At 48.9% G+C, this 27,415-nt stretch overlaps 2 protein-coding genes across 3 annotated transcripts in view; one reads left to right on the forward strand and one right to left on the reverse strand.

Annotated features, from left to right (window-relative positions):
- The window catches only part of nt5dc1 (5'-nucleotidase domain containing 1), a 44,572-nt gene extending 41,130 nt beyond the window's left edge, over positions 1-3,442 (reverse strand). Inside the window, exons 1-4 of the mRNA XM_079753803.1 lie at positions 3,111-3,442; positions 2,560-2,651; positions 1,685-1,756; positions 797-906 (exon numbers count right to left, since the gene is read on the reverse strand). Coding sequence (XP_079609929.1) covers positions 797-906; positions 1,685-1,756; positions 2,560-2,651; positions 3,111-3,203 — 367 coding nt within the window. The 5' untranslated portion in view covers positions 3,204-3,442. The remainder of the gene's footprint in view (positions 1-796; positions 907-1,684; positions 1,757-2,559; positions 2,652-3,110) is intronic.
- A 545-nt stretch (positions 3,443-3,987) lies between these two features.
- frk (fyn-related Src family tyrosine kinase) lies at positions 3,988-20,518 on the forward strand. Of its 2 annotated transcripts, XR_013812508.1 has the most exons (10): positions 3,988-4,641; positions 6,169-6,290; positions 7,676-7,839; positions 8,112-8,274; positions 9,051-9,209; positions 10,906-11,087; positions 11,571-11,736; positions 12,619-13,335; positions 14,510-17,390; positions 19,064-20,518. XR_013812508.1 is itself a non-coding variant. In XM_079753309.1 (8 exons), the coding sequence occupies exons 1-8, from the start codon at positions 4,271-4,273 to the stop codon at positions 12,825-12,827; spliced, it is 1,536 nt and encodes a 511-aa protein (XP_079609435.1). In that variant the 5' UTR covers positions 3,988-4,270; the 3' UTR covers positions 12,828-13,925. The 2 variants fall into 2 exon arrangements, 1 of the variants encoding a protein (XP_079609435.1); XM_079753309.1 differs by lacking the exons at positions 14,510-17,390; positions 19,064-20,518 and having other exon boundaries at positions 12,619-13,925.
- Positions 20,519-27,415: the final 6,897 nt, after the last annotated feature.

The following is a 27,415-nucleotide window of genomic DNA, read 5'->3' on the forward strand; positions in this document are numbered from 1 at the left end:
CATCACCATTATTTATAAAGAGTTATTATAATATCATATATATATATATGATATTGTATATATACACATATATCTATGTATATATATCACCATATGAGTTATCATAACATCGCCATATGATTTATTATGACAACATCACCATATGATTTATAATAATGACATCACCATACGAGTTATTACAATATCACCACAATATGATTTATTATAACATCACCATATGATTTATATAACATCACCATACGAGTTATTACAATATCATCACCATATGAGTTATTATAATATCATCACCATATGAGTTATTATAATATCATCACCATATGAGTTATTATAATATCATCACCATATGAGTTATTATAATATCATCACCATATGAGTTATTATAATATCATCACCATATGAGTTATTATAATATCATCACCACATGAGTTATTATAATATCATCACCATATGAGTTATTATAATATCACCACCATATGAGTTATTATAATATCACCACCACATGAGTTATTATAATATCATCACCACATGAGTTATTATAATATCATCACCACATGAGTTATTATAATATCATCACCACATGAGTTATTATAATATCATCACCATATGAGTTATTATAATATCATCACCACATGAGTTATTATAATATCATCACCACATGAGTTATTATAATATCATCACCACATGAGTTATTATAATATCATCACCATATGATTTCAGGGGTCCGTTGGGCCCCGGGCCCCCAGCGATCAGAGCCCAGCTCCCCCTGGCTCCCCCCCCCAGAGGTACCAGAGCGTACCTGAGCGGGTGAAGGAGGTGTTGAGACTCTGGAAGTGCTTCCACTGCCTCCGGGGGCCGTAGTGCTGCAGGATCTCCGCCGCCGTCAGGTCCCTGGTTCCGTGCGTCGCTCTTGGGAAATAAAAAAAAACACGTGAAAGCATTCAGAAAGGCTCGAGTGGACCTGAGGCCAACCGTAGAACACAGGTCGCGTGGAAGCTGAAACAGCACCAGACAAGAGCGTCAATCATGTCGGCCGATCTTGTGAAAGCGAGACCGTACGGACGCTGTGTGTTTGGGGGGGGGGGATACGGAGCCAGCAGTTAGGGTTGGGACTCCCTCCTCTAAAGGGTCTGGGTTCAAACCCCGACGGCCGCAGTGGACCTGCTCCTAATGATTCGTATCTCGATACAGTCACTGCACATTTACCTTTAGGGCATTTAGCAGAAGAAAGAGAAAAGGAAATATATCACTCCGAGTGAAGGGTGAGCACCAAGCACTAACAATCACTAGGTTAACCCATTCCCCGTATACAACAGAGATAGCTAGGGTAAGGCGCTACATGATGCTAAGTACTATTTTTAAGTGCATGGACATCCAACATACAATCAGTTTGGACACTAAGTGCCAGGACGTACAACATACAAGAAGTGCTTAAGAGGGGTGTTTTAGGGAGAGTGAGGGAGGAGAAGGAGTGCTTGGGGGCTATGCAGAGTCCAGGTGACCTCTGAACCAGTGAGTCTTGAGTCTCTTGTGGGAGCTGGTGAGCGACTGTGCGGTCCTGACGTCGGTAAGCTGTGTGCTTGCTTTGGGTTAAAGTGAATAGTGAATAGCGAGGAATAGGTCTGTTGATCTCCTTCCAAAGACGTTGTGATGAAGTCATGAGTGCATGTTGATGTCCGGGTCTTACCGTAGGACGGTTCCATCTGCGGCTAACTTCACCAGGTTTCCATCCTCAAGGTCTACCACAAGGCCTTTGAAACTGGGGCCGAAGCACACAAGCACCATCAAACCCCAATATCACCATCAGCGCCATCAAACAAGACCAGCACCAACAAACCCCATCATCACCATCAAACACCATCATCATCCCAATCAAACACCCTCATCATCCCAATCAAACACCCTCATCATCCCAATCAAACACCATCATCATTCCAATCAAACACCATCATCATCCCAATCAAACACCATCATCATCCCAATCCAACACCATCACCACCATCAAACATCATCATCACCATCAAACCCCATCATCATCCCAATCAAACACCATCACCACCATCAAACATCATCATCACCATCAAACCCCATCATCATGCCAATCAAACACCATTACCATCCCAATCAAACACCATCATCATCCCAATCAAACACCATCATCATCCCAATCAAACCCCATCATCATCCCAATCAAACACCATCATCACCATCAAACATCATCATCACCATCAAACACCATCATCCCAATCAAACACCATCATCACCAGCAAACACCATCAAGCCGCTTGTAGAAGATGAGAAGCATCACTCATCACGCAGACTATTTCAAACTAAACAACCTTTCAGAACAAAATAATGGTTGCAAAACAAGTTCTAATATTCTTTGTGTACAAACTAATAATAGGATAATAATAATACATGGCGGTTTCTGTATATAGATCATGATATAATAGATCCATGTCAAGTCTTTTCAGAATGGTAATTCACAATTTAAATCATAGTAATAACCCTGTTAGTTTGGTGAGGCCGTTAGTAGGGACAGGATGGAGGAGAGAGACCTACCAGAAGTCCCAGGTGGCCGGGGTGAGGAGGAGCAGGTCGGGGTCATAGCCCTTGTGCTCCACCAGATACCTGGCGAAGCTCTCGTAGATCAGCTGAAAAGGGTCGATGAGGGAGGGTTTAGAAAACACTGAGGACATCTACTGGAGACTCGACAGCTACATCGTGACGGAAACGATGGAATATACGAGGCTTTATAAAAAAAAAAGACGGCAGCTTGGGTCCGTCAGACCGACTACAGCGAGTGGCCGTGATCGCAGCTCATCACCGCTAGGGTCTATTGATGGTGAGACGCCGTAGTGAATTCAGAGGTGGTGTCTAAACACGGAGTGAACGCAGCCTAAACCAGCCTCCAGCCCGTGAGTCACGCGCTGTGTTGCTGATGCTGCAGCATCCCTGCATCACCTCCGAACACTGCTGCCTCCTGTCACTCAGAGCATCCTGCCTCCTGTCACTCCGCACCACCCCGTACATCTGATCAACACTATCCCAGCGGGCCTCACGCGTGTCTTTACAGAACCTCGGACGGCGGTGGGCCGAGGCCCCGGACTCACCCTGGAGGTCTCCTTCAGGTGGTACCGACACAGCGTGTGGTCGAGGTCGAAGCCGATCACGTCGCAGTCGGAGAGGCTGAAGTAGTCGCTCATGGTGAAATAGGTCCCACCGTGCACCGACTTGAGCACGGCAGCACCGCAGCACACACACCGCCGCTCCGTCCACGTCACTGATGCCGCGGGGTCCACGTGGGGTCAGCCTCCCCGACCCGGAGTGGACCAGAGTCCGGTCTACGAGCCCCACGACCCGGAGCGGAGCCAGAGTCCGGTCTACGAGCGCTTGTCCCTGCTTCGATACGTCAATGGGTTGAGCGCATGTCAAAACAAGTCGTCCTGATCTGTGCTAGGAGAGCGTCAGAGAGACGGGGGCGGGACGCGGCATTTCCGGATACCAGACGGTACCGTAACACCACGTGTAGCTGCGCACTTTTATGCGCGTTCAATCTGGGCACGCATTTCCAAATCTGTAGATACAGATATATATAAATATATATTTATGTAAATTAAAACGTAGTGTATTACGCTATAACTTTACTACACCTCGTTACTTATTACAACTGTTTTCGTTTTCATATGGTAACTTACTTTATTTTATCATTATTTATTATTGTGATCTATGCTGCTTATTATTTTTACTCAGTTATTTTTTACCTATTTATATTTTTGCCTATCTTTATTTATCTTATCTTGTATGGTTGCTGCTATGTGACTGTTGAGGAACCAAGCCTAAGAATTGTACTCGTACCTGTACATTAAGATGCTATAAAAGTAACAGAATCTGATTCTGATTATAACAAATCAAATCTTGAAACCACCAGTAGGGCTTCCTACCGTAATGACGGTAGCAGGGCGCCCAGCAGCCCGGGGGCTGGCTGCTCCTCAGGTGAGTAATGTGCAGCTGATTAAGCCGCACTCTCGACATCGGCCATAAAACAAACTGCCGCCCGAACAGATTCTTGTTGTTTCCATGGTTCGGGTCCAACGAGCGAAGGGGACATCTTTACGACCCGGCGGGCATTTGTAGTCCGCTATCTCCAACTTCTTCTGGAAAACCACCGATCAGATACCCGATGGCCCGAGGACACTCCGGGGACAGGACGGCTGATTGAGCTTTTCACTCAGGGGGACCATCTGGATCATCTGACGAGCTTCAGTCCACCATGGAGTCCCGGTTCCAGGACCTCCGGGAGGCATGCCGCTCCTGCTGTTCGGCGTGTCTGTCCTACTTTAAGAAGGCTCCTCCGGACAGCCGGCCGGGCATTAGTAAAGGGGACATCGTGATCGTGGCCCCCCAGGCAAGGGGCCCCGGCCCGGCCCCCGAAGCGGCCAAGTACGTCTACGTCGCCCTGTATGATTACGCCGCGCGCACGGAGGACGACCTGAGCTTCAACACGGGAGACAAACTGGAAGCTCTGGACAAAAGTGCAGGCGACTGGTGGGTGGCCCGGGCTCTCACCGGGCTGTCGGTCAACCGGCAAGGCTACATCCCGTCCAACTACGTGGCCCCCGTGGAGAGCATCGAGTCCGAGCCGTGAGTAGCCGTAATATGACTTATGATGAGGATGGTTCAGTCCCAGGTAAACAAGGCGCACCAGGACAATATAAAGGTGTGGATCCCCTGGATGGGGATATGGGCTATGGCCAGGGCTGTGTTTACAGAAGTAATTCTGTCCCAAACCCTTCCAACCCAGAGTTTATTTGTAATTAAGTTATCTTGATCAAAAGTATTTACTTGAACAACAACCCTGATGTCTCATGGACCTTGGTCAAATTACAGCCAAGTAGGTTTAGCTTCATAAATTGTATTGAATTGAATTTCTTTTACTTTAGTTTTCTTTCCTTCATGAAGTGTTTCGAGTCGAAATATTAGTTCTGGGGGTTTAATGATTGGCTCTTAAGCAGGAAGTGAAGGCAGGCCAATGCCTTAACGTTAATAATTCTCATGGTGGGGAATACCCGGTCAAGGTTCATGATAACCTGGTCGAGTTTCATGATGACCAGTCCGTTTAATGGGACCAGGTGTCCGCTCAACAGGGGGAGAGGAGATAAGGTCTTCCTCTTTAGATGCTGGGCCCACCTGTGTGTCAGAGGATCCCATACTGATACTTGTGTTTCAGAGTTCCTTCTGGTTTTTCCTGTTCTCTTCTTATAACATGTTGCGAGTAGATACGCCCCCCGTGACCATGCTATTGTTTCATCAGGGATGAGAGGCTATTTCCATTACTCTGAAATCATGTCACGTCAGTGTCTATGGGGAACCAGTTCTGCCTAGACTGAGTCGAAAGGTCCCCAGCTATTGTCCTATTATGGGGTGTGAGTAAATTTCCATTAGTTTTGACACCGAAACCAGCAGAGTTTTCAATGCGCTGATCAGATACCATGCTGCCAGATCAGATTGACAGTTTCCAGCCCGATCACAACTTAAAACCCGTCAGACTAAACGAAAACCACGTTAAGCTGCAAAGTATTGAGCTACATACGCGATAGACCACGCATCTTGTGTGTGTTTTTGACCATAAAAGGTCCTTGTTTTGACAAATATTGACACCCGCAGCCCAAATTTCACCTTCCATTCCAATGCAATTTTTTTTTCCCGCCCAATGAATTGGGTTGGGGGAGGGGGGGGGATGGGTGAAACCTCTCCAATATGGCGACACGGAACAGGTACAATATCATCTAATCATCCCACCCGTCATCTACTGTGGACATGGATCACACATTTATGTTGACCGGCGGGTATTTTAAACTCTTCTGCATTAAGACCATGCAGTCACATATTGGTGTTTTTATATTCTGGATCTTTTGGAAAGGTGTGTGTGTGTGTGTGTGTGTGTGTGTGTGTGTGTGTGTGTGCGCAATAAAGTCTTCTTTTGAATACCAGAACCATCTAAAACCTGTTCTAACTAAATGTTCCATTTATGCAGACTGTTCAATTCTAACACAATGCGATTTTTCTGGGATTATGTTTCCAATTGTTGAAACAATAAAGTGCTCCGGGGTGTGTGTAGCCCAGGCTGAGACTGGTTGGACTGGTTTGGTGACGCTGGTTTGGGTGCAGGTGGTATTTCCCGGACACCAAGAGGCTGGATGCAGAGAAGCAGCTGTTGGCTGGAGACAACAAGCACGGAGCCTTCCTGATCCGCAACTGTGAGAGTCAGAGAGGAGAGCTGTCCCTCTCCGGTAAGGACCCCGCCCCCCTCTCCATGAGCTGGCTCACCCGTCTGGCCACACAGGGAGCTGGGAGCTTTCCGTTGCAAACGGACAACAACGGTCGACGCTCCGATGAGGTTCCCCTTAATGCCCCATAGCTTTCCCTTAATGCCCCATAGCTTTCCCTTAATGCCCCATAGCTTTCCCTTAATGCCCCATAGCTTTCCCTTAATGCCCCATGGCTTTCCCTTAATGCCCCATAGCTTTCCCTTAATGCCCCATGGCTTCCCCTTAATGCCCCACAGCTTGCCATTAATGCCCCACAGCTTGCTCTTAATGCCCAATGGCTTCCCCTTAATGCCCCATGGCTTCCCCTTAATGCCCCATAGCTTCCCCTTAATGCCCCACAGCTTCCCCTTAATGCCCCATGGCTTTCCCTTAATGCCCCATGGCTTCCCCCTAATGCCCCGCAGCTTGCCCTTAATGCCCCGCAGCTTGCCCTTAATGCCCCGCTTGCCCTTAATGCCCAGCAGCTTGCCCTTAATGCCCCATGGCTTCCCCCTAATGCCCCATGGCTTCCCCTTAATGCCCCATAGCTTTCCCTTAATGCCCCATGGCTTCCCCCTAATGCCCCACAGCTTGCCCTTAATGCCCCGCAGCTTGCCCTTAATGCCCCACAGCTTGCCCTTAATGCCCCATAGCTTGCACTTTAGGCCGGGCACAAGGGGGGGGGGGATCACCCCTCGAACCCTCGGGACCAAAACGAAGCACTCAACTTATTTCCAGTTCTAACAGAGTTCAACAACACCCTTATTGTTCCGCTAATGTTCCGCTAATGTTTAACCCGCTCAGCTAAATCCCATGCGGCCACTCCCAGAATAGTGCCCTTTACTTCCTGCTCCAGAAGAATGTTCGCTCCGTCAGAGATGTCATTGTTTCCATCGGTGGAATGATGGAATGTTCAGGTTGTAAAGTTGAACCAATAAACCCGGGGGCCCTGTGTTGTTTACTAGTGAAGCGTTACCGACTGGTGTGTTGTTTACAAGTGAAGCGTTACCGACTGGTGTGTTGTTTACAAGTGAAGCGTTACCGACTGGTGTGTTGTTTACAAGTGAAGCGTTACCGACTGGTGTGTTGTTTACAAGTGAAGCGTTACCGACTGGTGTGTTGTTTACTAGTGAAGTGTTACCGACTGGTGTGTTGTTTACTAGTGAAGCGTTACTGACTGGTGTGTTGTCTACTGTTTAAGCGTTACCGACTGGTTTGTTGTCTACTGTTTAAGCATTACCGACTGGTTTGTTTTTTACTGGTGATGCGTTACCGACTGGTGTGTTGTCTACAGTTGAAGCGTTTCCGACCGGTTTGTTTTTTACTGGTGAAGCGTTACCGACTGGTGTGTTGCCTCCTTGTCTCAGTGCTGGACAGGGGAAAGGCGAAGCATTACCGACTGCGGCGAGGAGAGAACGGCCACTACCACGTGTCGAAGACCAAGACGTTTGAAACCCTCAAGGAGTTGGTGCAACACTACTCTCTACAAGAAGATGGCCTCTGTGCAAGACTTCTTGAACCATGTAAAAGGGTAAATGTGATCATATTTAGCGGCCCAGGTGGCCATTTCCTGTAGTAATGGAAATCAATATGCCAATCTGAACCTGCTGATTTCAAGTTCCTGCCTGATTTAGTTTCTTCTTTCTTTGCACTTCCTGTTGTGTTTTTGTCCGGGTTCCAGTCGATCTCAATGTGTCAATAGTGACCCTAGTTTAATCTCCGCTGTGTCCAGTGGGCGTTCATTCTGTACTATTGGAGCCGTGTTCTCCAGCTGATTTGGTGCTAAATCCGGCCTCCTTCCAGATGGAAGCTCCCCAGACCCACGGCCTCTCCTACCAGGACCAGTGGGAGATTCCCCGCAGCTCTTTGAGGCTGCTGAAGAGGCTGGGAGCCGGGCAGTTTGGGGAGGTCTACGAGGGACTCTGGAACAACACCACGCCAGTAGCTGTGAAGACATTGAAACCAGGTAAGCATGCTAAGCTAGGCAGCTACTCCTCTTAGGAGCAAGCTAACCTACCGTGGGAGCGTATCTATGTTCCCCGGGTCCTATGTTCCCCGGGTCCTATGTTTCCCGCTTTGTATGTGACCGGGGAACATAGGACCATGTGAGCAAATCTTTTTTTCGTAGGATGGTAGGGGCAAGTACCGCCTTTTTCGCCTCTGATTCGCTTCTGATTGGTTAGAATGTCTCTCCTCCGATTGGTTATGGTTAGGTTTAGGGTTAACCCTCACCCTAACCCTAACCATAACCTTAAACCTGACCCTAACCCTTTGCACCCGGGGAACATACGACCTGGGGAACATAGGGATTAACCCCCTACCGTCACCCTGTTAAACTAATCTACCGTCACCCTGCTATACTAACCTACCGCTAACCTACATCAGCCTACTAAGCTAACCTACCGTCACCCTGCCAAGATAACCTACCGTCACCCTGCTAACATAACCTACCATCACCCTGCTATGATAACCTACCACACCCTGCTAAGCTAACCTACTAACACCCTGCTACGCTACCCTATTAGCATATATTGAAATAAGCTACTACTACCCAGCTATGCTAAGCACTTAACCCGCTAAGGGGACCCGAACCTCCACCCTGTGGAGGAAACTAGATGCTATCAGCCACGGTGACCGCGCTGATCTCGCCACCCGAGTTAAAGAAGGTCTAGAGTTTACAGTCGGGGCCGCTCATGCGCGTCCACTTCCTGTACTGATCCTAACTTCTGGTGGCTCTGCCAGGAACCATGGACTCCGAGGACTTCCTCAGGGAGGCCCAGATCATGAAGAAGCTGCGCCACCCGAAGCTCATCCAGCTGTACGCCGTGTGCACCCTCGAGGCGCCCATCTACATCATTACCGAGCTCATGAGCAACGGCAGCCTGCTGGAGTTCCTCCAAAGTAAGAGCGCCCTGTTTTATTCAAGCCATTTGTTAAGTTAGCACTGATTTGCATTCTTCCTGCTAAATTCCTTCGAAGTAGGCGTAGCTATAGAAGTCCCACAAATATTTGCGCCCTGCTTCAAATAAAAAAATAAATATCAATTAAACACTGATTGTATTTTAGCTTCATAATTCCTCTGCTTTTGAGAAGGAAGTGTTGGGCATGCTTCAGAATCCCTCCAAAGTAAGGGCGCCCTGCAGTTGAAGTTAGGGTTAGTGGTACCTACAGGTTTACCTTGTCATTCCAGGGCGCTGATTCTTGGCTCCCATTATTTGTTGTCCTTCTGACAACACAAACTAAATGCCATGTACCTGTTGGGGATGTTTCATGTGTTTAAACACTTGGATTTATAATGTGTAGGATGTCACATAATGTGACTTTGAAGACTACTGGCATCTCCAAGCCTATACTTAACTTAAACTGGTTGGGGGACATGCTGGAAGAGAGAGGACAGCTACAATCTCTTAAGCCCTCAGCTCTTCATGGTGATGTGTGTGTTGATGTTTGTGGCGCCGTGTACACAGTGCATGTTTGGCCGGGGGCCGCTGTTAAACATTCAGGGGGGAACTGACCGGGCAGGGTGATGGCGGCCGTCACACCGAGCGCCCGTTGGATTGATGTCAGCGGCAGGCCTTACTGTAACTCACCACCCAGGCCTTACTGTAACTCACCACCCAGGCCTCACTGTAACTCACCACCCAGGCCTTACTGTAACCTACCATGGCCTTACTGTAACTCACCACCCAGGCCTTACTGTAACTCACCACCCTGGCCTTACTGTAACTCACCACCCAGGCCTTACTGTAACTCACCACCCAGGCCTCACTGTAACTCACCACCCAGGCCTCACTGTAACTCACCACCCAGGCCTTACTGTAACTCACCACGGCCTCACTGTAACTCACCACCCAGGCCTTACTGTAACCTACCATGGCCTTACTGTAACTCACCACCCAGGCCTTACTGTAACCTACCATGGCCTTACTGTAACTCACCACCCAGGCCTTACTGTAACCTACCATGGCCTTACTGTAACTCACCACGGCCTCACTGTAACCTACCATGGCCTTACTGTAACTCACCACCCAGGCGTTACTGTAACTCACCACCCAGGCCTTACTGTAACCTACCATGGCCTTACTGTAACTTACCACCCAGGCCTTACTGTAACCTACCATGGCCTTACTGTAACTCACCACGGCCTCACTGTAACCTACCATGGCCTTACTGTAACTCACCACCCAGGCGTTACTGTAACTCACCACCCAGGCCTTACTGTAACTCACCACCCAGGCCTTACTGTAACTCACCACCCAGGCCTTACTGTAACTCACCACCCAGGCCTTACTGTAATTTACTGCAACAATACAAGATAAAGTAAATAGGATGGTAAAAAGTAGTAAATGTAATGTGAACGTAGCACTTATGCGTCGGGTGATTAACATTTTTATGCCTGATAATATTGAGTAACGGGGTGTACCCAGACGTCCCGACATCACAAAGCAATCAATCTTTACCCCAAACCATTGCTTTACTCGTTCCTTAATGTCATGTTCACTGGGACGGATAGGTAGACCTAAGTGAGAGTCCTTCATTCATTTTGCGTGTGTGTGTGTGTGTGTGTGTGTGTGTGTGTGTGTGTGCGTGTGCGCAGAGGACAACGGGAGCAAGCTGGGCATCAGAGACCAGATCGAAGTGGCGGCCCAGGTCGCGTCAGGGATGGCGTTCCTGGAGCTGCAGAACTACATCCACCGAGACCTGGCGGCACGCAACGTCCTGGTCGGGGAGAACAACGTCTGCAAGGTGGCCGACTTCGGACTGGCCCGCGTGTTTAAAGTAAGTCCATGGACGGCTCCTACAGGTCATTTGGTTTATGACTTCACGGTCATTATTTTTGGCCGATAGTAACGGAAAAAGTAACAGTAACGGAAGAGACACGTTTTTCTCAAGTGTGGCCTTTTCTAAAGGGGTGATGTCATGTTTTTTCGATTTTTAACCTTTGCTTTAGACTGTTATATGATGTATGGATACATGTTTTACGTCTGCTAAACTAGAGAAATTTAAGTCCGAGCCGGGGGTAGTATTCGCGCCCATCGAGAACGCCCCTCAATAAGGGCGTCAAGCGGCTTGTTTACGCCAAAAATGTAGTTTCGTAAAATTGGGAGGTCAGAAGTGGGAAATGTGCAGTGGGAAACGAACAGTGAGAATAAAAAGGAGTGTCCAACATAGAGCCATGTAACCCTATTCTAGTAGTATCCCCATATGCAATTCTTAACCCTAAAAAGGCCTGATATGGGATCTTTAATGTTGTTCCTGAAGATGGAGAACGAGGACTACTACGTGGCCAGAGAAGGCACCAAGTTCCCGGTCAAGTGGACGGCCCCGGAGGCCATCCACAACGGCAAGTTCACCATCAAGTCCGACGTGTGGTCCTTTGGGATCCTGCTGCACGAGATCATCACCTTCGGCCAGATGCCCTACCTGAGTAAGACCCCATGACCCTCCTAGTCCGCTATACTGGCAATACTGGAAGCATGTCGACCAATCATAATTATAGGTTGAAGATTAGGATTATTTATTTTATTGTTTCTTTGCTCATATCCAAACGTCTAACCTAGAATTGTATAAAAGCAGAGTAGCATTCTGGACTCAAATGGGAATTTTGTGTCGTTAAAGCTAGGGAAGGCCATTTTTTAAAAGGATGGTCATATTTGTTCATTCTGTTGACAACCCGACGATTTGGTTGGCCTACCTGTCTACCTACCTGTCTACCTACCCTGCGCGGTCTCGGCCCGGGCTCTCCTCCACAAGGCTAGGCAGGCCTGTGGCTAAAGCCAGCGAGCTGGGCGTGTTTTGGGGGAGTGGCTTTGGAGGGAGGCCTGCAGGGAAGGCTGAGATTCTTTCAGTGGGGAACTTTAAAGAGGTGATATCAGGTCACCAGGTCTGAGTAAGATTAGCTGGTGCATGCCTTTTGAAAATCTGTATTTTCCTGTGTTTTAGTGACATCACTAGGGGGTGTGTCCACCTAGATGTATAATGGATAGATGAGCAACATTTGCCACATTCCACTGGGTAGGATGGTAGACTGATCTGTCCATGATACATGTAAGATGACACGCCCACTTGTGATGTCACTAGGGCACAGGGAAAAGGCAGGGAAATGGCTTGTAAGGGCTTATCACACTGACACCTGGGGACATGATATCGCCCCTCTAAAGTGTAGCCTACTCGTGCTGATTTCTCCCAGTTACCTACCTGCTTTTACTCAAGCATTGCAATCATCCAAATGCTATCGGTAATGCGGTTGATACAATCCCTACACTGGATTGGTCCCTAATCCTCTGCCTTTGGATGCCCCCCCTCCCAGACATGACAAACTTACAGGTGGTCTCCAAGGTGCCCACGGGGTACAGGATGCCCGCGCCCCCCCACTGCCCCAAGATGATGTACGAGATCATGCAGGACTGCTGGAAGGCAGAGGAACAGGACCGGCCCACCTTCGAGACGCTGCAGTGGAAACTGGAGGGCTACTTTGATCCCGACATAATGTCCTACGACGACGCCAACCGCTACTAGGGGCACGGACCGCCCAACGGGAACTCTAGCCCGCCGACGTTTGGTTGAGCGGCAAAGGGGAATCGTGTCACTCGGTGCAGAGAAAAAGTGGAATTGTTTTTAATGATGCTGTACGACTTCATTTGGAGTACATTGCCAACCGAACAATTGCTATTTGAATGAAGGATCATGTCCCGTGCTACTGCGTGTGTTGTCCCTTGTTGTAACCGACGGTGGACCACGAACAGACCCCAGGAGGAGTGACGGGGTGTGCCCGAGGTGGTTCGGATCACTCGTTGGTGTTCAACTCGATGCACTTTAAACGGTGAGCGAGGACGGCGTCCTGTCGGGTTGGTCAGGTGTACGCTCCGCTCGGCTCGTGGAGAACAACGATGAGGTCTAGAACCCTTGGGTCAAAGTGGAGCAGCTTGCGACGCTGTGGCTACGACGACGTGGGGAACCAGTTCGGCATAGCGCACATTCTCTGCATTGTTTGCGTGTCAGAGCGATGCGTAAACAAAGACCTGAGGTGTGTGTTAATGGTCGATTTGAACCCTGCCTCCTCCTCTACTATGATAACGAGAACCTGCTCAACAATTATTCCCCACTCTAGAAGCACAGTATTCTCAAAAGCCTTTTTAGGTGATCAGAAATGTTAGTGTTTAAGTTAATATGTTGGTGTCATGAAGGTAAACATGGGTTTAAAAACGTATTGATGGCTTCATTTATTTATGCCAGTTCACTATATACATCCTGTGAAATAGATTTGATGTATACTAAATATACAAACCTATATATTTGACCTTGATATGTAATGGTTCCTTGACTATAAGTTTGCTTTGAGGTTAGGTTGATAACCCGTCAGTGTAATCAAGAAACGCGTTAACCTTGTGTTTACACACACCTTGTATTTTCTAATCAGATGATGTTGATAAACGCAGTACCGGAGATTAAACCGTATCACATTTGAATTCGCTGTTGTGAATGTTTTACCTTGAAGTAGGTCGACCAAATCTTATTAACACTGGCCTATGTTTCAAGGTCTTTAAATGTATCATTTGTTTTAGCACTGATATTTCTTATGCAAAATGATTATTAAAATAATTTTATTTAATAGGATTTGATTGAGTATTATCTAAGGCCTACCTAGTTTAGTTTCTCTTCATTGGAAAATCTGCATGAAATTTATGTTTGAGAGACTATTTTTGTCATATGAATCCTAAACGCAACGTCTCAACTCACCACATGATGGCGGTGGTGCGCTCCCTATTTCTCTAGAGGTCTATTTTGACAAGAGGCTTGTGGAAATGGCCGGTCTGGCCTGAACTTCAGCAAAACAATGAAGTGGTGAGAGCTACTTTGAGCTGAATAGTTTGTTTGTTCGACCCCCCCCCCCCCCCCCCCCCCCCCCCCGCCTAAATAGCTTTTAGACTATTTTGAAGGGATATTTTTCTCCCTTGCACGAAGTGTTTTGGCAGGGAAAACGCCACTGCATCACGGAAAGCACCCCTGGTTACCAGTCCCCTTATGATGCAAATGGCAAACCAGTAAGGCTGGCCCAGAAATACTTTCATGTTTCATGTTTCAGACGCTGCCTTTGAGACGGCCACGGTCAAAATGTAACTTTTTCCAAAAAAAAAAAGATCCTTTTCTCGGGTTCCCTGGTGTTTAAATATTCCCATTCCATCCCCACTCTCAATTAGAGACCAGGAATCAATGCTTTGGAATCAGACAAGGCCGTTGGACGGTTCACTCCGTTGAGGGCGTACCCATCATCGGAGAATGGGTCTCATCCCGACCCAGACGTCTTCACGCGACGGCGGTTCAGCGGCTGCTCTGTGGCACCAGAGGAAGACGAGCCTTTCCCCCGTGGCCCGGGACTACGGCCCGCCCTGCTCCGTCACAGGCTGCTAAAAGGAGGCGGGGTCAACGCCTCCGGGAGCGCATGGGTTCACGTCCCAGCTTATAGATGAGTGATGATATATTTAGATATTTTTTACTTTATTTTTTGTTTAAACATCCTAACAAATCATACATAAATATACTATTAATTACATGTGTGGATTTCTGAAAGAAATGCAACAGTCTTTTAAAGATGTTCCCGAATCTTACACACTACTTTTTACCTTAAGTACAAATCTTAAGCATAGAGGGCTAAGCAATGGCTAAGAGGGCAGCAGGCTGCGCCCTAATAAAACAGGAAGACCACACCACTCTGAAACTATTCTACTTTGTAAAACATAACAATCTTCTGTTCATGTTTGGTGTTCACAAAGCAGGCGGGATGGGACGCCTCGGCGGACATGTTGGAGTTCAGGACCGTGGTCTCTTCTCTCCTGTCACGGCTTCATTCTGATGGGCAGCAAATTACCCAGAATCCCACTGTGTCCCCATATGGATCACCATCTTAATCAGCCCCTCCCAGGGAGGGCGCTAACGAGATGACCAGAGACTCCGCCTCTCAAAAACAAAAGCAGTTACCAAGATATTAATGATAGCATGATGGTTGAAGATAGTGTTTTACATACACACAGTGTAAACAGATTGTGGGAGTATTTATTTATTTTAGATGCTGTATTTAAAATCCTCCTGAAATGTCACATCATTAGATGAAAGAACCAGTAGGCTGTGGAAGAAATATGAACAAGTGAACAGTAAAAGGGTTTTATGGCTCCCCTTGTGGTCGGTCCGCCCAGCGACCGGTGAACTTCATAAAGTGCTCAACAGCCCCTATTAGTTTGGAGAACGAAGCAGACAACAGAAGCTAATCAAACGCTTGTGTTTCACCGAGCAAATAAATGGCTGAACAACAGCCAGATATGTCCCTTTTCACCTCGGGACAATAAAATATATCTGCCAAGCCCAGTACTCTCTGACATTGCCAGCAGATGTCCAAGTCCATCACACGGTGTTCAAGGTCTGCCATGACCGGTGGCAGAGCTGGCCAAGAAAGCACTCGCTTTTTCCAATCGTCTGCAGGCCTCTCTCTCTCTCTCTCTCTCTCTCTCTCTCTCTCTCTCTCTCTCTCTCTCTCTCTCTCTCTCTCTCTCTCTCTTGCTCATTCATTCTCGTCCTTTCTCATTCTTGCTCTCGTTCTCTCTTTCTCTCTCTCGCTCGTTCTTTCTCTCGTTCTCTCTCTCCCCAGTTCTCTCTCTCTCTCTCTATTTCAATAACCTTCAACTCGGATATCCATCATTGTTCATCCGCTTGAAGGAGCAGCATTGTTAATAGAACAGGATGCTGTTGTATTTTTACCACCAGTGAACCACATGGCTGGACGCACTGTGGTGGTGAAGGGTGTTCCTGCAGCAGTGCTCCTGTACATGAATCAAACTGATGGTGGTTGTTGAGTCCACATTGGCCGGTGCAGTTGGAGGTCCTTCAACGCAGCAATGCCAAAAGGGGAAGGAGTTTCATTCTCAAAACGTGAAATAGATTTCACAATTCACTGTGATCATCCCCTGAACTTCTAGACTGGGTAACCCCGCCCGTTCTGCCGGCGATTTGAGTTCGCCCTGCACAAGGGTCTGGAGAACTGCAATAAGTTTCTTTCTGCTTCCGATACGTTTTTTTGCGGGAGCCAATCACCAAGCTGGCTTTTCCCCTTGGCGCGCTATTGGCTGGTTTAACACAATGACGACAGGGAAGCGACGGCAAGCAGCCAATCGCGTACAGAGTCAGTTGAACTAGGCCCGTTGATCACGCCTCTTGTGCTGAAGGAAATGACGGCAGCTTCCCCGGACCAACGTGCAATCTACGATTGAGCTTGGTGTGGCAATAGCCAGACTACTGAACTTCACCAATACCCCTGGATATTGGAGTCTGTGGTTCCCAATGTTTATAACCTGTTATCGTCCCCCTCCTGCTCATGTCCCCGTCTCCTCCTCCTCAGAGTTCAGTGGAACCAGGGTTCAGTGGAGCCAGGGTTCAGTGGAGCCAGGGTTCAGTGGAGCCAGGGTTCAGTGGAGCCAGGGTTCAGTGGAGCCAGGGTTCAGTGGAGCCAGGGTTCAGTGGAGCCAGGGTTCAGTGGAGCCGTTAGACCTGAGGACCTGTGCTGGCTGCCTGTAGGAGACTCGTCCTCCGAGTGGACAACAGGACTTCGGTGGTCCGCGCTGCTCAGCAGGAACTCGGGTTTAGTTTTTAATGAGTGGAAACCGATTCTGTTTCATTAGCTGGACCATGTTTAGTTGGCGGTCAGGCATTGGCTCTGCAGGTGCTGCATAGTGAACCGAGATTAGTGTCATCTCTATATTAAATGTCCTCCAGCACGGGCCAACAACGGACATGAAGACATCGTGTGCGTTGTTAAGTTAATTTTGTGTTTAATGTTGATTTTACAGAGGACATTAAAGTGGATGGCTCTATACTTTAGTACTACTGTGGGTTTTTGCATAGATTTATATACGTATTATTGTCATATTATTTGATTATGAATTACCATTCTGTCTCTTTTCTTATTTTTTTTTCAGGATATAGATAGATTATCGAGGTATCTGTCAGACAGACTGTATGCAGATCTACAGACAGACTAAGAAGAAAGACCGGCATGCAGTCATACAGAGAGTCAGTCTGCTTGACAGACAGGTAAGCAGGCAGACGACTGCCTTTTACCTACAACACCTTCAGGCTTTCATACGCCACGTGCCGACATCTTAGAGGAAACAGAATCAGAATCAGAGTTACTTTTATTACATCTTATTGTACAGGGACTAAAGAGTCACATTTTTAGGCTGGGTTCCTCAACATGCAGATAGCAGCAACCATGCAATATAAAGTAAATAAAGAGGAGTACAAATATAAATATGTAAAAATAAGTAAGTAGACATGGTTTTGGTGGATCCAACCCTCAACAGAGCCCTGCCAACAGGTCCATGTATGGTTCTGGAAGGGGGGGGGGGGGTCAGGACCTGATCTGGACCAGGTACACTGCGCCCATAAGACTGTCAAACGCTACATGCTGATTCAATCCCGTCATGAGGTACAGTCATGCTGTACTCTGTGGTGGCGGTGGTCAACAGTGAGAGCAGATTAACAAGAGTGTTACCCAGGGTGTTGGTTCTAGTCCCAGATCAACAGAGTGTTACCCAGGGTGTTGGTTCTAGTCCCAGATCAACAGAGTGTTACCCAGGGTGTTGGTTCTAGTCCCAGATCAACAGAGTGTTACCCAGGGTGTTGGTTCTAGTCCCAGATCAACAGAGTGTTACCCAGGGTGTTGGTTCTAGTCCCAGATCAACAGAGTGTTACCCAGGGTGTTGGTTCCAGTCCCAGATCAACATGGAGACCTGGGGCTAATTGACGACGTTGACTCGATTTTGGTGCTCATTTGGGATTCTTCCTGAAGGCAACAAACCCTCTCTCCCTAATCCCCCCCAAGATTTCCATTTCTAATGAATTTGTATATTTTTGGTTGCAAACCAAAGGGGGTTCAGTATTTCCCCCCTTTTACAAAACCCCAGATTGCTTTCCTGTTGGAAGAGGCTTAGTGCCGGGAACAGACGCTTAGCGCAGGGAGGCATGAAATCGTTCCCCCCCCCCCGCCCCCCAGAAGTGTCTGGGGGGGGGAACTGATTTGTAATGAATCTACACCGTTACACCTCGGCACGGTGTTGGTCTGGCTGCTCAGAACGAACAGCCAAACTAAGACATCCTAGATAAAGAGGTCAAATCTACATGGAGCAGCTGATTGGGAAGCCGTATCAGCTCAGATGGGCTCTTCTATGTTAGATAGCATTTCACGGCCAGTGTTATATAGCGACAACATAACTCCCACCCACTCCTCCTGATAATTAGGATACTAGTCCTGTAGTGTGAGCACATATTTACCGAACCTGGTGGTTCCTTTTTCTGGCGCTCCCCAAGGATAGAGGCAGAGTTGTTTTGACGTGGAGCTTCAGGATAGCAGGAGGCTAATGATCTATACAGACAACAGGGCCTCAGGGTTAGCATATTAGCAGGGTCACCAGGAGCTAATGAGGCTAGTGTCAGGAGACACCAGATGGGGCCGGAAACAGAGCGCGGGAATGAAAGGGAAAACGGTAGCTTAATGCAGCCGTGTTGCGTTTGGAGACTCGTTGAGTGGGACGGCGGAGGACAGGCCTGAAGCAAAATGGTCGCAAACTTTTAGATCGTCTGTTGGTATGACATCATAATCCTTGTTTTATTTACCGTTTATTCAAGGCACTTTTCTGTACACAAACATGATGTCATCGTGAGGGATATGGTTGGTACTGCGTTGACATGTTGTCTCTATTACTCAGGCCAACATGCTGGGCGGCGTGCCACACCATGAGGGAGGGATCCAGTTGGCAGGTCGGTTCATGGAAGAGCGGGAAACGCTCGATCACAGAGCAAGGTCCTTCGATCATTTCAAAGATTCATTGGCAGTTTTGGTGCCCACTTTTAAAGCTTTTCTGCCAACCTTTTGGTGCTACATCTATCATGAGAACCAACCAGGGGCTAATGACCTCTAGTCCAGTGAGACACCGGCCTGAAGGCGTTGCCGTCAATAGAAAGTGAGACCCGAATCGATACTTATAGATTAGATAGATAGATTACAGCTGTCTGGAAGGCTTCAGTCAAGGACTTGATGAGAAACAAATGTCCACAGATGATAAAAGATAGACTTCTTTGATCCCAGATGGAAGATTTGGCACTAAGATTTGGCACTACAGGACACATTACGTCAAATATCAAATATTATATAAGTGTGTAAATGAGTGAATATGTTAAAGAATACGTTGGCTTCAGGAAGAGCTTTAGAAGACCAGAGAATGGATCAAACCAAAACCCTCCCTACGTTCAGGGTCAACAGCGGCAACCTCCAAACCTCAGGGCCACGCTGGCGGTCTGAGCGACTGGTAAGCGACTGGTTGGCGACTGGTGGGCGACTGGTTGGCGACTGGTTGGCGACGGTTAGCGTCTGGTTGGCGACTGGTTAGCGACTGGTTGGCGACTGATTGGCGACCGGTTAGCGACTGGTTAGTGACTGGTTGGCGACTGGTTAGCGACTGGTTGGCGACTGGTTGGAGACTGGTTGGCGACTGGTTAGCGAATGGTTCGCAGGCGTCTTGAGGGGACGGGGAGAGCATGAGATGCGTCCGAGGAGCAGGCCATTACCGAGTTTATAACGGTCAGGGGAGTGATGTGTGGGAAGGCCTCAGACAGAAGGAGGTATTTAATTGCGGCCGTTAAGGCTCCAACCGTCATTAAAGTGTAATTCCATTAGACGAGCTCCTACCGGCGTTCATTAGCTGACAAGAGTGGGAAATGAGAGATGTTTGGGGAGTTGAGGAACATAGCCACATAAATACACAAAAATATTTTAAACACACTCGCACATACCCATATACACACGCATATTGAAATATACTCACAGTCATATACAGTTACACACATACTGTATGAAATATACCACAGCCATATGTGTCGGTAATTATCTATTACTACTATTTACAATTTGGTGTATTGGCACCTTTAGCTAAAGCTAAAGAAAACATGAACCTTGGGGTTTGAACCTAGAACCTTTAGACTGGGACTCAACCAGACTATCTGGCCTCACTATGATCCAATCACGTGACAGTGTCCTCCCATCGATAAGAGTGAACATGCTAGTAGGAGCTCTAGGTGAAGGGGCTGGGAAAATAACCCTTAAGCCAAGAGCCCTTTAGCCAAGAGCCCTAAAGCCAAGGGCCCTTAAGTCAAGAGTCCTCTCCGTGGCCTTCAGAGAAGCTGCATGTGGAGGAGGAGGAGGAGGAGGAAGAGGAGGAAGAGGAAGAGGAGGAGGAGGAGGAGAAGGAGGAGGAAGAGGAGGAGGAGGAGGAAGAGAAGGAGGAGAAGGAGGAGGAGGACGAAGAGGAGGAGGAGGAGGAGGAGGTTCTGCCCAGAGCAGTGACTCCTAGTCTGGGTCCATCTCTTATCGGCCATCCTGGACAGGGTCATCTCCGATACGCTACCACTTTCAAAGCAGTGTGAATAGAGCAAGTTTGGACTTCTTGCACAGTATGTTTTTGTGTGTGTGTGTGTGTGTGTTTTGTGTGGTTGTGTGTCTGTGTCTGTGTGTGTGTGTGTGTGTATCTCATCAAGGGTATTATTTCTTAATCTGCTCGACCTTTAAGTCTCTGAAACTATTTATTTCTCTGCTTTTCTATGCATCGACAACCCAAACAACACACACACACACACACACACACACACACACACACACACACACACACACACACACACACACACACACACACACACACAGATCCCGGAGGACTTTGTGAATGATTAATGCGCTGCTTTGTTCCGCCTTTAAGAGCCCTTCTTTACACACCTCCATTCAGAGGCTCTCGACAGCACAGGGCAAGGCGCTCTCTCCGGGCTCAGAGTCGTATCTCCTGGCTTATTGACCACCAAGCAGCGGCCTTTCACCGTGTGATTCATCGCTCCGAGCCAAGCGTAGAATACTCTTAATCCCTCGGCCGGGAGATCGACAAAGGAACGCGGCGTCAACCTTTGTGTCGTTTGTCACTTCGGTGGAAGTGAAGGTCACGGACAACACAAACCCTTTATCGGGGATACGAGTGTGTAGAATGTTCCTCCATGGCTGGAGAACTGGTTCTGGGGCAGCGGGGGGTCTGAGGCTGGTTCTGGGGCAGCGGGGGTCTGGTTCTGGAGCAGCGGGGGGGTCCTACAAGAGGAAACTCCGAGCCTCTCCTGGCGCTGTGGGGTCGGCGGCGACTAGGACGGGACAACACATCGATGCGGCCAGATATCGCCGCCCTTCTTCGTGCGATAAGAGAATCGATACACTGGCGCCAAACATCGATATAAGAGATGGATATAATTTAGGATTTATTTTGCATTTTTTTGCTTTATTCCTGAAGTTAGAAATATCGCCCCAGATGTTGATCATTTTTATATTAAAATCAGTCGTTTGAACAGATTTCCCTGCTCCTCCAGGTGGCGCTCAACACACAAATTAAGGAAACCAGCTAACGAACCAATGGCGAGGCCGTGAATAAAGACCGATATCCAGCACTTTACCGTTCACTCATTTTGCATTCATCGTTAGACATATATTGTGATGTATCGTTATAGGATTGTCGAACAACATATTGAAGAATGGCTGGATAGCGATCTTAATGGTATGGCAGGCCATGTATGGGTATGGTATCATGAGGTGAGGGTTAGGGTTAGGGTGAGGGTGAGGGTGAGGGTGAGGTACCCTGTGATCCCCTCCCCTAGTGGAGACCCCCGCTGACTCCGGAGCTAGCGACAGATGAGGAGGCCGCTCAGCGTCCATGCTACGTACGAGCCCAGTCCAGGTGCGGAGCGTGGCTCCTGGTTTGTCGTGGTGCACTCGGGTTTGTTCATTAGCCGATCGTTGGGGGCCCCTCCGTTGATGGAGGCGCACCGCGCCCCTCCGCGGGAGCCTGGTCGGTAGAACAACACCTCGGCGTGTTCCTCAGACGTCGTGTCGTAACACTGCTGCCGACAGGCCCTTTCTGTTGCATCGTTTCCTGTGAGCTCTGTTTGATCCTTCCTTCGTTCCTCCCTTGAATCGTTGAATCTAAACGAACGGGGCTGTTCAGCGGCTAGCATGCGGCAGGGCAGCCTGTAGACGTGATGCTGTCACTGTAAGACGGGGGGGGGGGGGGAGTGCTCTGACCTTCACCTCCCTCTCCTCCTCCTCCTCCTCCTCCTCCTCCTCCTCCTCCTCCTCCTCCTCGCCGGGTTTGAGCTCCGGGTCACGGACCTGTCCGTCTCTCAGCTGTCAGATCACGCAGCTTGTGTGTGTGTGTGTGTGTGTGTGTGTGTGTGTGTGATGGGGGCGGATGATAACACACACAGTGTGTTTGAGAGTGGGTGTGAATGTGATATTAGGGTGTGTGTCTCTGAACGGAGGGTATGTGTAGAAGTGTGTATGTGGTAGGAGTGTGTGTGTGTGATAAGGGGGTGTTTGTGTGTGATGGGAGGGTATGTGTGTGATAGGAGAGTGTGTGCGCAGTGTGTCTGTGATATTATGGTCTGGACTCGCGGTGTATTTGCATGTAGAGGAGTGACACTGAGTGAGTGGCCTTCACTACCGGCCGGCAGGACTCCTCATCTCCACGGCAATGGCTCCCAGGGCCCCTGTCTGCATTCTGAGGGCCCCTCATACGCCGAGAGACGCCCCCCCCATCGCCAACCTGTCGTCCCCAGGGGGCGGGGACTAAATACAGAGGACGGCTCGCTGTTCAGTATTTGGCCCCGCCCTGCCAATCACACCGTCACACAAGTGACCCAACCATCCCACAAGCACACAAAGCGCACACAGACACACACGAACACCAGCGGACAGACGGCAGTCCCTGTCCGCTGGAGCCATGGCTACTGGGGTGATGTCCTCCCTCCCCCCCGCTCTGGTCCACTCCAGGGGTGAGCATCAGATGCCCCTACCCCTCTCTCTCTCTCTCTCTCTCTCTCTCTCGCCCCTCCCTGCTGGAGACTGACAGCGTCATCACTCAGCTGAACCCCGCTTGGGGGCGGGGCTGACGGATCCCTGATCACTGATCCCTGGCGGCGGCGGGAGACGCTTCAGAGCGCTGGTACACCTCACGAACAGAAGGCAGACTCAGTTGGATCAACACAGAGCGAGTCCATCATCCAATCACCTTTCAGACCGAATTAGAAGACGCCGTGGAGAAGGTCAAGGGCGCCTCCCCACCACACGCCACCACGGCCATGTTTGTTTTCTGTTGCGTTAGTACCGGCTGGGCGTGTCCTTTAGAGGCTCGCTGTCACTCAAGCGGACAGGGGAGGGACGGCCCGGAGGCTCATTACCATACGGGCGGGCCGCTGACACACTCTGACACCAGATGAACTACACATCCACTACCCACACCGCCCAGGGGGGAGTGTAGAACCCTCGGTGAGAAGGAGGATCCACGGAATGGGAACGGCCGTGAGAGAGGAGAACCTCCGCAGACAGCCCGGGCAAACGACACATCCATGGGCGGCATGTGGCTCAGGAGGTAGAGCGGCTTGGCTGGTAACCGGAGGGTTGCTGGTTCCATCCCCGGCTCCTCCTAGCGGAGTGTCGAGGTGTCTCTGAGCGAGACGCTTCACCCTCACTGCTCCCAACGAGCTGGCTGTCGCCCTGCGTGGCTGACACCACCGTCAGTGTGTGAATGGGTGAATGAATGGTTGAAGTCCCTTTGGATAAAAGCGCCCTCCACCTGGTTCATCAAAGACGGAGGGGCCGTGTCCTGGACCAGCTCTGTGTGTCTGGACGTCTGTGTGTCTGAAAGTCTGTGTGTCTGGACGTCTGTGTGTCTGGATGTCTGTGTGTTGGAGGTTCTCTCCCCTATCTAACGGTCCTCTGAGGCGGTGTGTGAAGCCCTTGAGGCTGTGGCAGTGACGGAGGGTTAAAGAGATGAAGTCCTGACTTCAATCGGGCGCTAAAAAGACTCACCTGCCTCAGACTTCGACACTGGCAGACAAGATCCTATCACTGCCTGGGGCCAATTTAATAACATTTATGATATTGCTTCTTGGCCAACGGTGAATGTGTTCAGCATAAATAGAGGCTGTCAGCGCTTCAACGGCATACTAATTCAACCGTAAACCCGTTGTGTCCGGAGCTGTCTGTTATTACCAACAATGAACTTTATGCCTGCAAAACTGAGGCATATTTGGATTGGAGCGAGAGCAGCCTAGCTTGCTGCTAAGGAGCTGTGAATCTTTGAACTGTGATCTATGACCTATCTTCAGGGTGTGCTCCAAGCTGCCCTTGTCCTTCTCCTCCTTGGGGTCGCTGACGCTGGTCCTTTGAGATCTGAGAACGATTCATTTAAATCAATGTCTTCTTGAGCTGTTATTCGCTCTCCACTGGTCAGCTGAGTGTGTGTGATAGGGCTCAATCCCAAAGTGAGCCCTAAGGACTAAGGACTCACAGACTTAATTAATCTCAGGTGCTAAATGAGTGAGTGTGTGAGGCCACATGGGCTCAGATATGTATATATGGGATTGGGACAGCACTTCACGAGAGCACATGTTACCTTGGCAACGTTTAATGATAAAGATGTTGCTGACACTTGCCGGTTTGGGAATTCTCATTTTTAGTTTCTTTTAGGTTTTTTATAAATGCAATGAAAACAATCGGCTACAGCAATTCATTGACAATAGAAAATATAATTTTTACTTTTGAATACTTCAGTATTAAGGATTTATTGAATAATTTAGGTGATTATTGGCCTACACATACTAATCATAAGTCAGAACGGGCTACATTTGGCTGAAAAATGAAAGGTATAATTAGTAATTTGAAGAGCCGTTTTGGAGCCAAAAGAGCCGGCTCTTGTTGGTGAGCTGATCCAAATGATCCGGCTCACTAAAAAAACGCAGAAATTCCCATCTGGTCGCGCATTGACAGTAGCATCGTCTTGTTGTCTACCTTCCTAATTTACTGTGGATAATTCCCTTAAGTGAAGTCTGATGCGGACTCACGGAAAGGGCTCGGTAAGTGTGGACTCAAACCCTGGCGCCCTTTGGAATCCGACATTGGGACAGCCCTAGAGCCTTAATGATTTCGCGTGAACACGCAACAAAGTCCGTGAGTCCGGACGTTGGGATTGGGCCGAAGACACTAAAACACTGTAGTTGTCATTCAACCGAGCGCTTGTACATTAGGATTATGTTTACTGTTATCGTGGGATCCTCTCTCAAAACCTGGGAAAAATAAAACATTTTCAGGCAGCTTTCAGTTCAAGTTTTGATCTGAAAAGTGGGATGAGAAGTAGAAGTGAGAATTAATTATGCACAACAAGAAGAACAACAACAACATAGCTCTTAGAGAAACGCCGAAACCGCGCCAACTCCTCATCGCCCTTTTGAAACGCTTCTTAGGAGTACCAGATGTTTCACCCACTTCACACACACACACACACGCACGCACGCACGCGCACACACACGCACGCACGCACGCACGCACGCACGCACGCACACACGCAGGTTGAAGATGAGTCCCCGTCAGCTACCTCCTGTCTGGCTGCCCTCGCTCCCTAGAGGAGGAGGTGTGGGGGGGGGGCTCCCCTCGGGGCCCGGGGCCCGGGAACAGACAGATGGCAGGAAGCAGGAAGCAGGGGCCGGGGGTGTGTTCAGACTGGTTCAGGACCAGACCCCCACAGACCCCCCAGACCCCCCCTGGTCCGGAGGGCTCCGGGCTGCACTGGGCCGGGGGGGGGGCTTCTCACACACGCACACGCACACACACACGCACACGCACACACACGCACACAATGTAGTGGACAATATTAATATGTCAATTCCGAGGATGAGTTGCATTTCCAGTTCAATAGCACATACATATTTAATATTTCATTAAAATGCTTCGTGTATTTTGCCTAAATGTCTGCTCTCCGATTTAAGCATGGAAAGATAAGTCCCTTCATGATCCTAAAAGCCTGAACCAGAAAATACGAAATAATCCTTAAAGAACCACAAAACATACATGTTGTTGGGGGCCTGTTGGTGAGGGTGTTCTGGTGGGGAGAGGGTCTGGGTGGCCGACCTGATTATGGATAACAAGTTATTAATAATAATAATAATAATAATAATAATAATAATAATAATAATAATAATAACAGGTGTCCGTCGAAGCTCCTTTAAACAACGTCTTCCCCGTTCCACACTGTCTGGCACCACGGCTCTGTCTGGAGAGACACCAGAAGCCGTTTGATGCACTCTTCTCCTCTCCCTTTAATGACTGATTTTCATTTCCGTTGACGATGGAAGGATGACAGCGAAGCGCCAAGCTGTGAGCCGCGTGCTTAGAGCGGCACTAGCTCGCTACGTTGCAGCGAGCAGTAGCTGGAGTTAGCGGGGCGGTTGGGGTTAGCATGCTACATCAAGGAGAGCCTCCAGGGGAAGTTAGCAGTAGCGGCTAGGGCTAGTGTCCTTCACCAAGGAGAGCAGTAGCCATAGCTAACCGTGAGCTACCCGATGCTACAGACACCGATGCTAACGGCAGAAGATACAGTTCCCCTTCCGGGGGCAGGGTCTGCGGTGGTTTGGGGCTGTGGCTCCCAGACAAAAGGAACTGGGTTCCAAGCCCGATGTCCGCGGCCTAACCCGTGGGTAAGATGAGCTAACATGTGTCTGCGTTCATTGTGTGACCTATGAGCCCAACGCAGGAACCTACCAGATCAAAGCCTCAAGAAAGAGCTGACGAAGCTAGACAACTCAAAGGTTGGGCTTAGTTTGTCCTTCGTTTGAGTGTGTGAGCATGGGTGTGTGTGTGTGTGTGTGTGCGTGCGTGCGTGTGTGTGTGTGTGCTTGTGTGCGGACGTGTGTGCATGCTTCTGTGCATGCTTGTGTGTGTGCATGCTTGTGTGTGTGCGTGCGTGTGTGTTTTTGTGCGTGGTGGTGGGATGGATCTGTGTTCAGGGCAGGGGCCGGACCAGCAGCAGGTGATGGATGGGGCGGTTGGTCCGCTGGGATCATTTTATATACTCCCCCGGTGAAGGATCGACGCCCCCCCCCCAACACACACACACACACACACACACACACACACACACACTCTGCCACTGGCCGACCTCAATATGAATGTCTCTGGCACAACGACAGATGCGAAGTGAAGACCA

This window comes from Pollachius pollachius, assembly GCF_949987615.1.
Source record: "Pollachius pollachius genome assembly, chromosome: 16".
NCBI classification, from domain to species: Eukaryota; Metazoa; Chordata; class Actinopteri; order Gadiformes; family Gadidae; genus Pollachius; species Pollachius pollachius.

Coding starts and splice junctions, on each gene's coding strand:
- frk (XM_079753309.1), top strand. CDS start 4,271: ATGGAGTCCCGGTTCCAGGACCTCCGGGAGGCATGCCGCTCCTGCTGT. Junction 8,275..9,050: donor TGTGAAGACATTGAAACCAG/GTAAGCATGCTA, acceptor TGGCTCTGCCAG/GAACCATGGACTCCGAGGAC. Junction 9,210..10,905: donor CCTGCTGGAGTTCCTCCAAA/GTAAGAGCGCCC, acceptor GCGTGTGCGCAG/AGGACAACGGGAGCAAGCTG.